This window comes from Anopheles aquasalis, chromosome 2, assembly GCF_943734665.1.
Source record: "Anopheles aquasalis chromosome 2, idAnoAquaMG_Q_19, whole genome shotgun sequence".
Taxonomy (NCBI): domain Eukaryota; kingdom Metazoa; phylum Arthropoda; class Insecta; order Diptera; family Culicidae; genus Anopheles; species Anopheles aquasalis.
This window is the reverse complement of record NC_064877.1, coordinates 85,335,647-85,346,114: the sequence shown is the minus strand read 5'-3', so window position 1 is coordinate 85,346,114 and position 10,468 is coordinate 85,335,647. Positions and strand designations below refer to the sequence as shown.

Here is a 10,468-nt window from a genome sequence, read left to right as displayed (position 1 = left end):
CTCTGTGACGCGGCGTAATATGCTGCCCGGCTGCCTCGCTGTGGCCTGTATGATGGTGGGGCCCTGCAGTGAGATAGTGGATCACAACACAGCACAAGCAGTAGCAGCAGCAACACTCGTCTGTGCTGTGAAGTGAGTAACGAAGTCGCATTCCCGGCGGGGGCAGGGAATGAGGAACGGTACTGGCCTGGCCGGCGAGGAAAGGTGACAGAAAATCGATCCAAAGCCGATAACAATCGACAGCAGCAGCTCCGGACTGCAGCTACTGGGAGGAATGGATGTGTGTGCGGGGGGACAGGGAGTGAATGTACAAAACAACCGTCATCACTGCCATCATCGTCATCAGCGGCATGATCGACGTCTCCACCACGTCCTGAGCCCACCCGCTGAATGTGCATTGTTGTTCCGGAATATCCCCATCCCCATCAGATGTGCATATGGCTCTTGGTTACCTTGGTTACACTGCCACAGTAGTGTGCAGGCGAGAATACAACGCACACACCACCGCACACTTGGATGTAGGATTAGGTTTTTTTTTGTTGTTGGAGGGAAAACGGAGGGATTGTTGCGCGTCGGTGACAAATTAATGCTCCAACCAAGTAGCTCAGCTGTTCTCAGCCTCCTCGATCGAACGCAGACACGCGAGAGAGTGTGTGCATGTTTGTGTCTCAGTGCCACCCAACATAAACCACGCTGAGCGCGGCGAGCAGTTTGTTTATGTGGTTTAGCGCGGTTTTCCGTTCCATGTTTTCGTGTTTATGCTCCCGGTCCGTGCGAGTTTTTGTGAAAACCTTTTTCTATTATTGTTGTTTCTGTGCAGAAAATTCATATCCCCCCCTTTTCCACCCTCTTGTCCTGTCTGCAGTGCCCAGGAAAATATCAAAATACGCGTGTCTCATCGTTCGTGTGTTTTTGTGAATAAGAATAAGAAGCACTGAAGTGCAGAAAAGTGTTTTTACTGGCAGGTGCAGTGCAGAGAATGCATCGCCCATGTGCATGTGATTACCGCGGTGGAAGAGTGCTCCGATCAGATACGCCACTAGGCAAGGCTCAAGCACCGGCCACCAAAAATGCCCGGCTGTTATTTTAAGTCTCGCGTGGTGCCGGCCACGTGCTGAAGCGTTGACAGATGTATCGCTGCAGACGCAATCCCCCAGAAAGAAGCAATCGCATCGTCTACGTTCCCGCTGGGATACTAAATACTTAGAAAAATACAAATCCGCACGAGAGTAGCTTCCTGCTTGTATTGCACCGAGCCACTGTACCGTGCCGGTCATCGGTGGCCGCAACATAAACACGACCAACGAGAGAGTTGGTGCCTTTTTTTTTGCAAAAACACGTGGCCGCTAGACAAGCAAAGCGCGCCATCACCACAAGAGAACGCGCGCGAATGCTGCTCGTCGGTATGGCCATCGAATGCCACGCAGCAACAGCAGCAACAGCAGTCGTCGCATCAACAACCATGGGTAAGTGTGGGGTCGTGGGCGTGCAGTCGCGCCATCAGTGAGATAGAGAGAGAGAAAAGGATGTCCTGGCCAAACTGGCACACGGGGAGTTCCCTTTGTGGCTCTTTGTGCGGTTTATTGTTTCGCAATTTAGATATTTATTTATTTATTTCTTTGTTTCGTTATTTCGATTTCCGTGCTCGCTCTCTCTTTCTCTCACTCTTTTTTATTGGTTGTCGGATTAAATATCCACCCCGCTGGAAGCGTTCGGGGATGCTTTTCGGTTGTGTTCGCTTGTGTTTTTTCGGGTTATGTGCTGCACCTCTTGAGTTATGGTTATTTTAAACGATCACCGAAGGAATAGCAAAAAACATCCTGCTGCTGCTGCTGGTGCATCATCCTGCTCTCTGGGACAGCAGCATTTTTCGCATTCGCATGTTAAGCGATGGGATTTATGTTGGCACATACATTATCCTCGCTTCGGTGCTAGGCCATTTCTCCCGAGCCAGAGCGGTAGTTTATTTTTATAACTAAATTGTCACAATTATGTTTGCCACACCGCTGGTTGGTTCTGTGGGTGGAGAGGTGAGGAGAAACCGTGGATCATTCGATTTGATGGCATGCAAGCAACGCACTCTCGCGTCTCTTTTTCGGTGATAAACATTAATTTATTTCCAACCCGTGCTGTGTGGCTGTGTGCAATGAAATGGACAGTTCACGCCACCCCCTCCCCCCTCCTTCTTTTTTGGACCGAGTGTGACGCGTTTTCCTTTGGTCGATATTTTACGGCGATAAAGTTTCCTTCATTTGATTGCTCGCGCGCGCCTCGTTTCCACGGTAGAAACTTCAGGAAAGAAACATTACGCCGCATGGCTGCTAATCAGCTCATTCCGTGCCCTTATCGGGCCCACTTATCGGTTCCATTCGGCCCCGGAGAGATATGGCGGGCGAGATAGAAAGGTTTAAAAATAGCTCCACCATCCTTTTTCCACCTGCCATTTCTGGGATTGAGGTGATCGATGAGGCAGGGAAGGATGGGTGAGTGGCGCTTCTAAGAAAGGAGCCCCCCCCCCCCCTTACCCACACCCCGTCTGATTGTGTTTTATGACCACGCCAGCGCTGAGGGGAAAAAGATTATTTTAAAATTTCCAAACAAAACCGAAGCGCACCTCTCTCTCTCTCTCGTGCTCTCATTCGCTTTCATTTTCCCCCTATTTGAAGGAAAATCCCTGGAAAACGATCCCGTTCCCCGTTCCAGGGTAGGTCGCGTGCAAGGAATGATAAGAATTTTCTCTTCCCGTGCGCCGCTCGCTACCGGGCATCGATAAGCATCTGCGCGGCCAAGGAGCGTGTTAGGGACCTTCACTTTGATTTGTGCTGCTATCGCAGGGATAGACGGCAGGCAGAGAGGGTGCGAGGTGGTCATAAAAAATGAATTAAGACTTCGTCGAAACGATTGTGCCCAGGACTGATGGTGGTCGTGCATAATTTCGGTCGGTTCCTGAACCAGAAGAGAGAAAGAAGAAGGATTTGAACAAGCAATTGGTTAAAATGCTTTCAGCTCGTAGCCAGTTTGGTCCTGGTGCCGGGCGGAGGGGTCCTAATCGGCCACTTTTAATCATTTCTCGGCACGCCGTTGGTGCGAGGTGCAAAATCTCCCCCCGAGGGCCACGGGGCTCCCTTCTGCCTCGAGTGAGTGTTTTCCATGTGATAATCATGTGTTTAATTATAATTGCTGGCGGCGCTTTCCATGGTGCCTCGACGCCTGGCGCCTGGTGTTGCGTTTTGCATGTAAACTTTCTTATCCTCTGCCAGCCAACGTTTGCTTCTCGTCTTCATGCGAGAAGGTTGTGCGTGCGCGTCGCTGATGGGGTGTTAAAACCACCCACGGGGGCGAAGGGTGGTGGGGGTGCGTTATCGCGAACGAAGAACCTCGAGCCTCGCGGTTCTCTTCGTAATCTGCGAGCGAGGCACGCGTGTATATTTGCGTTTGGAGCTGCTTGAGGAAAAGCTGGGGTCGGTTCTTGCTTCGAATGCTTTCAGAGGGAAATTAGCTACACCAGGGAGGTTCTCTGTGCCACTCTGTACGCACACTATGGTGCCATTTTTCCCCTTTTCGCTCTTGCAGATAAGATTTAAATTATACTTTTTCGTGTTTTCTGTTTTCTTTTACAACTCATACCTCGACCAACACTACTACTGCTACTTGCGAGGGCAACACCGCGGTGCTTTATCCTTATCCGTTCTCGGCACTATTGTGCCCACCTCCTACACTCACCTCCTCGCTCCATCAAACCAAACACCAAACGGTCCGCGGCAAAGAAAAGAATGATAGAGGCTCCTCTCTCCCAGCTTTTGTTCCGCCCTTCCTTTAGTGTTATCCTGCATTTTTCCACCACCCCTTAACACTCCCACCCTCTACCCCTTCTTGGTGGACGCCTCATTATGTGGCTCCGGCCCTAAGTGGTCTCCGAGATTAACCGAGCCCTACCGAGGTGCTATTAATGTATGCGTGGCATGTGGGAACGACCGTGTACCACCGCATAACCCTCCCTTACCCCCTTCCACACCCACACACACGGTCGCTTTCGCTGACCTGGTAAAGGATACGCGAATCGCGCTTATAATCGCGTGAACTGCCGCGCCACTGCTCCTGCTGCTGCTGGGTGGCAATTACTATCGAAGTCCATAAACCTCTGGCCACCTCCGGTGCTGTTGCTCCTGCTTGGCAAACGAATTAAGCGAGGACAGTGTAACAAAAGGGGGCCCAGGATAGCACACAAACACAGGATGGAGAGCGAGAGAGCGAAAAAAAAATGGAATTTTAAATGGAACTCATAAATCGAGATGTTTCAGAGGGAAGCCAACGTGCAAAGGCCTGGCTGGACATGCTGGCCCGGGAGGAGGAGTTGGAGCATGAATCTGATAATATAAACAAAAAAAAATAGGCTGAAAAACCAACGCTATCTCTCGCGCTATCGGTGAGTAATGAGGGGTGAGCAAAATTATTTGAGTAAATCCCAAATATGTCTCTTTGCGGCTTCTATAAGCCTTTTAGTCTACACTAGTTAAGTGAAATTGTTCTGCAAATACGCACAAACGGAAGTGGCCTTGGGTTTGTGAAAGTTTCTGCAACAGCTGCAGCGTGCTTGCAACGCCAATGCCAACTTGCTCCTTCCGGCAGCGTACCACATCGCCCCATCATCATTCAAATAAATATCAGATTAATGGCCACCTGGGCGAGGGATACCAGTGGGGGACCGTGTATGGAGCAACAACGGGGCATCGCGCGAGGTGGTTGTGCACGTGGAGATAAGATAGAACAGTTTTATATGTTCTTCCCTTCCCCCAGAAGCCTGCCACAGTGGAAGGGCTCATCGTTCAGCGTTTTTTTTTTTGCCCTCGCGCCAGACACCTGCGGGCTCCGCAAGATCCTGTGAGCGGTGGGAAAAAAGGATAAAGCGAAAAGTGCTTGCTGGGCTCATTTTCCTCCTTTTTTCCGAGCCCGTGCTTCGCGTGTCAGCTCGCTGACTGTTTTGGTTGGCCAAAAGTGTTCGCGAACTCGTCCTGCTCGTCCCTGGGGTTGGACAGCACGAGGACGAATGCTTTATGATGGACACAAACCATTCTTTTTTCTCTTCTTTTTGTTTTTTTTCGGTTCCTGCTCCACGTTCGATGTAAAAACGCGATTCTGGACCGTCGTTTGCTTGATTCTGGTGGCGGTGCGCGTATCCTTGTGGCCATGGCGCTGTGTACAGAGCAGATATGATTGCAAACAGTACCCATAAAGTGGCATACATTCGTGTGATGGCGGCAGATTTGCTGGGGAGAGATAGTGAAAGCCCGAGCTTCGCAGGCGATAAGCGAGACAACAGGATTCATTCAGCAGATTCCACCCTTTATCGACATCCAGGGAGTGGGTTGATTGGTACGATTGGATCACTTTGGGACTACCGGATTGCTTCGCAATATCCGATTAAATGGCTGTTCGATTACGATTTTCATTACAATTTGCTCGAACGATAAACTCAACTGTTTTCCATTTTTCGTTCGTTATTTTTAATTCGATATAAATTCGAAGTTAAATAACTCTTCTCCTTCTTCTCTCTTTCTCTTTGTAGGTGAGTACACAACACCGGGCTCTCCACTGTCCGTGGCCAGTCGCAGTGGATTCACGATCCCCGAATCGGTCGTCTCGCATCGCAGGGCATTTAACCTGGGCGTGCGTCTATGATGATAAAAACACCGCGAACCTGTTGTACCGGTTGTAGATAGCCGGCCGCGGTCCGACCGGTTCTGGCCAATCAGCAACTATCGGCGGCACATGGTAACGTTTGCTTTCGTTCGTGATTCTTGTTGCCGGAGAGCTCGGAGGGATCGGAAAATAATGACAAAACAATTCTTAGACATTCCGAATGTGCCACGATCACGCTCGGCACACTCGTCGCATATGCTAATTTGAAATAACTTTATTCCACTTTTTTGCTAATGTTTGCTTTAGCACATGTTCAACTTCGCAAGCAAAGCAAAAGCAAAATAGTTTATCCATTCCGTTTGGGTGTTTTGGTGTGGAGAGAGGCTTCTGCTATCAATTAGAACCAGGTCGAGCCCCGGCCCCAGCTGCCCGTGTGCCAGGCTCCTTATCAAACGCGATAACCCGCAGCTCACGAGGCTTGCCATTAGTTTAAGCGGGCAAGCAGCACCGAAGCGTGCTATCTTCCGGTGGGTTCTATCCGCCTATCACCAGCCACTATCTCATACCGCGTGGTGCTGCGTGTGCATATTTGAAGTTTTTTTTCTGTTCTTCTGCTTCTTTAATTTGAAAGCAAACGGCTTTACATTTTAAATGCACGTACGGCTTGTTCCATCGAGCCCTCCTATCATTCACGATATCAGTGAAGTGTGTTCTGTCTGGGTGTGCTTGCTTGGTGCGTTCTAGTTTTGAGTTTTATGGTACGGCCGAGGCTAATGGTGTGCTGATTGTTTATGAGTATGGGCGAGACACGCGCATTTCGATTTACGTTTTCCATGCTGCATTAAGGGTTTATTAAGGCATTTTCCATAGTTATCACTCTGATATGTATTTTGCAATATCCGTGAGTATGTTTGATTTGTCTAAAATAATTTGCTACAAATGGAATCAACCAAAAAAAAAACTAGATAACTTCCCTCTTTAGAACTGAGATAGCTTCTTTTTAGAACCAACGCGTCTAACATTTCCCAGTAAAATGTGATCTTATAGAACTCAAATCTTCTTTTGAGACCGAGATAAACACACCATAATAGCATAACTTTCTAATTGTAACACGTTTCTACATTACACACTACTGGAGGGAATGAATTATAGAAAACAATCCACTCTCGCTGAACCAGCAATGAAGTCACCCAGCACCTGATAAGCACAAAACGACCCCTTCCATCTTGTTCCTCCTATGCTGCTACCAAATCTGCACACTAAACGTTTCATAAGTTGCATCATTATGTTCTACACACGGCAGAGCGCACGGTGCGACATGTAAGCACCTAGAATGCCTAGGGATAATCGTTGGCACTCTATCTTTTCTCTTAATTTTTGTTTTTCGCTTTTTTCTACTATATTATTCGCGCTAGTGATCGCGCTTCCCAAACACAAACTCCACTCCCGAGGTAAAGGTGTCCAGAAAGCGGTTCGTAACGGTGCTGCACGTAGAATTGAAAAGTCAGCCCAGTCAGACCCCTCACCGTTGGCGTACGGAGGCGAATTTTAAGCCAGTACGTGACATGGCTGGCGTGTGCAGATTTCACTGGCCCCGTTTTTTTTTCACCGCCCAAAAACCTTAAAACCAAAAAGCGCACGATAGTTAAGGGACCAGCAGCTGCTGACCAGATAAGCGAGGTAGCAGCAACAGCAGCAGTGTATAGATGCCAGAGGGCCAGAGACTGGCCTGGATGCATTTTTTTGTTTTGTTTTGGGGCCTGGAGACGGGGCCAGAGACGGAAGGTCTCCGTTTGCTTAAACTAAAATCAAAAGCAGAAAAATCTTTTGCTGAATCGAAGCAGGCACCACGTTCGTTGCCTATCCTCAACATCAGTCGGCGGTGCATTGCAATGATGGCTTCCCGACTGTCTCCGTGTGAGGGAAACAGAGAGAGAAGGTTTCATTTTCCGCGTTTTTCCTTCCGGTGGTGCACCTACTTTGTGTGTTTCCTCTCTTCCGCCATTTTCCTTACTCGAACCAACTGCACTAAGCACCAGCGAGCAAGCGAGCAAGGAGTCCTTGTTTGAGCTGCAATTTTGGTGGAACATTTTTTTGTTGTTAATTTGCTTTGTTTTTCCATTTTTTTTCATAACAAACTTCATCGCGGTCAGCGCGCGCGAACGCTCGTGAGCTGTTGTTGTTGCTGCTACTAACGCTGGTACTGCTGGTGCTGCTGATAAAACTCGCTAAACTCCCATCATTTGCCATCGCGCCTGCACGCCAACTGCGAGCCACCGCGCCCTCCACTCGGTGGCCATTTTCTTTATCGCAAACGTTCGCTCGCAACCGAAATTTGTGGAAGCGGATGATGGTGTCGGTTGGTTTTTAATTTTATTTTTACCCCCGAAACTGCGCGAGGTACTACCACCAGGTTTAGGACCGGTCGCTCGGTGCAACCCGGTGTGTAGCAGCTCGCTGGTTAGTATTTTAAACATTTCATAGCCGGTCTGCTTATCAGCTTCTACTGGTGCCGCTGCTGCTGCTGCTGCTGCTTCAGCACTGTTTGCTATTTTCTGGCTCACGCAGATCACGTAATGAGTGCAAGATGCGATCGTGTGCGCCCGCGGTGAGCGAATGTTTTATAATGCTTTCCACCACCGTTTGTTCCGCTATCCAGCTACTGGCCGCTCACCTCTGGCTAGGCCATCGTGCAAACTATTAAAAAAGCGAATCACAAACCACGCAATCCAGTGCTGCCGGCAGCTGTACTTGCTCACTCTTATCGGTGCAACGGTTCTGGCTCACCAACGGAAAGTAAGAGCGACTGCGCGTTATCTGCACGGGCGTTTAGAGGGATTTTTTTCTTTGCTTCTTGCTGTTTCTCCGAAAAACCGTCACGCAAAATGAAACAAACATCATGCACCTTTGAGTGAGCCATGTTTCGTTACCTGATCCTTTATCTACGAGATGATATCAGCGCCTTGTTTGTAAGTTTTCGAGACAAATAAACGTGGCATTTCATCGGAAGTCATGGCGGTGGCCATGAGAAGCTCGATCCCTTCAATTCGGTGATGGTATTGAACGATGATCGATTGCGTGTCCCAATCAATAACCGAACTAATTCGGTCGAACTCCGTAGCGAAATCAATCATACGGCCATCTACAATCCCTGCTCGGTTTTCTGTCGATAACGCCACCATCGGAGCGCGTATCGGTGCGCGATAATCAATTCCATCGCCCAAGAGGAGCAGTCCCAGATACCTGGGGGGGTACATTCCTCACGCAAAACAGATGCTCCAGACCGATCGTACCTCGGGAACGCGGCCCGCGGACCTTATCTATCGTCCGATACCGCACGGTTTCGATGTAGACTCTCCTCGCGTGTGCACGGTTTGATTATGTTGCCTATCTTATCTCGCGACCGCGGAAAGGTGGGCCTCCGGGAATTCGAGTGGCTCATGATCCGACGCTCGGCACTCCAGCAAGCCGATAGTCCAAATTGATAGCCATGTGGCCACGGAATGGAGGCGACGGGGTTTCCCTTATCGCTTTTTTGCGCTGATAAGACTGCACGATAGGCGATGCTCGAGGGGGAGGAGGCTTAAAATGTTGCAACGCTAGAACACTCGCCGTGACCGAGACTGTAATGATTAAAACAAAAGTTCCTCGTACTAGAATGTCATGTCCTTCATTTAAACAGCACAGAACCGGTGCACAAACCGGAACCGCGCTGCAAACAGTCGCATCGTTGCAATCTGTCCCGCGTTTCGTTCGCTCTGAAATGAGGTCTCCTCATTCTCGTGGGCCAGTTTCAGATAACGATCTTATCATAACGCCACTCGCTCTCGGGCTCGCTCTGCAACGCAGCAAACACTTGGTGCAGAGCAGCTGGCTACTGGTTCCTGTTAGTGGCGCACATCAATCTCTGCACGCTCTTCCGTCCACCGAATTCGGCACCGTGCACCGTGGTCCGGGTCACCGTCACTCTTGTGTGAACTCTTGAACCTTCTCGTCCTCGTCCGGCGGGGGCTGTCAGAACGAACGTAGCGCGTCGGTACTGATAACAAGCCCGCGGTTGTTTCCCCAGGATTTTCGGCGACACCATTGCTCTCCTGATGTCAAGATTGCATCTGGCTTTCGGTGCGGCGGTCGCGATCCGAGTCGGTATGCGACTCGAAATAAATTTGCCATCACAGCAGGGAGGCAGCTCCGGAAGTGTTCCCTGGTCCCTTTGGGATCGGTCACGTTGGGTTCTATCCAGCCGCGGTCGGTCCGGGCACACACAGCTGCGTTCACGAGCAGCTCGCTCGCTCGCAACGCTTATCGTCGGTTCCATTTCCGGATACGAAGCTTTATCTGTGGCCGCAACGCAACGCGTACAGGCTCGGTGTTCCGTGTGCGATACGATGATCAGCAACAGCGGCGCAATTCCGCGACACTTCCATTCTGGTGCGATTATTCTGCGAATTCCAGTTACAATTCTCTCAGCAGGGATGGTTCTTGGTAATGGATTAAATTCGTAAAATGTTGCTGCCATTTCCCCTGTAATCTAAAAAGAAAGATAAGATAAAGTTAGACCTAAGGTGGATGATAAGCGATATCCTGGAATCAGATAAGACTTACCGGGTGGATAGGCTTTAAAAAGATTCCCTGAAGACTGAAATCAAGACATTAAGGACTATCCCCGTTGATAACCACGACTCACAGAAGTTTTGGGCTCGATGAATAGTAAACCAACGCCGGGTTCTGGTCTGGCACACGTGTCCCACTAGCTTTATCATTTCCAATTCCGGCTTCCGTTCTTGTTTTGGGCTTGAGCTACTACTAGACGACGATTCCAGCATAA

General features: G+C 49.5%; 1 protein-coding gene across 1 annotated transcript in view; it reads left to right on the top strand.

The window, feature by feature from the left end:
- The first annotated feature begins 1,289 nt into the window (after positions 1-1,289).
- Positions 1,290-10,468, top strand: part of LOC126570064 (zinc finger protein ush) — a 55,884-nt gene continuing 46,705 nt past the window's right edge. Inside the window, exon 1 of the mRNA XM_050227527.1 lies at positions 1,290-1,466. Within this exon, the coding sequence (XP_050083484.1) occupies positions 1,391-1,466 (76 nt within the window). The 5' untranslated portion in view covers positions 1,290-1,390. The remainder of the gene's footprint in view (positions 1,467-10,468) is intronic.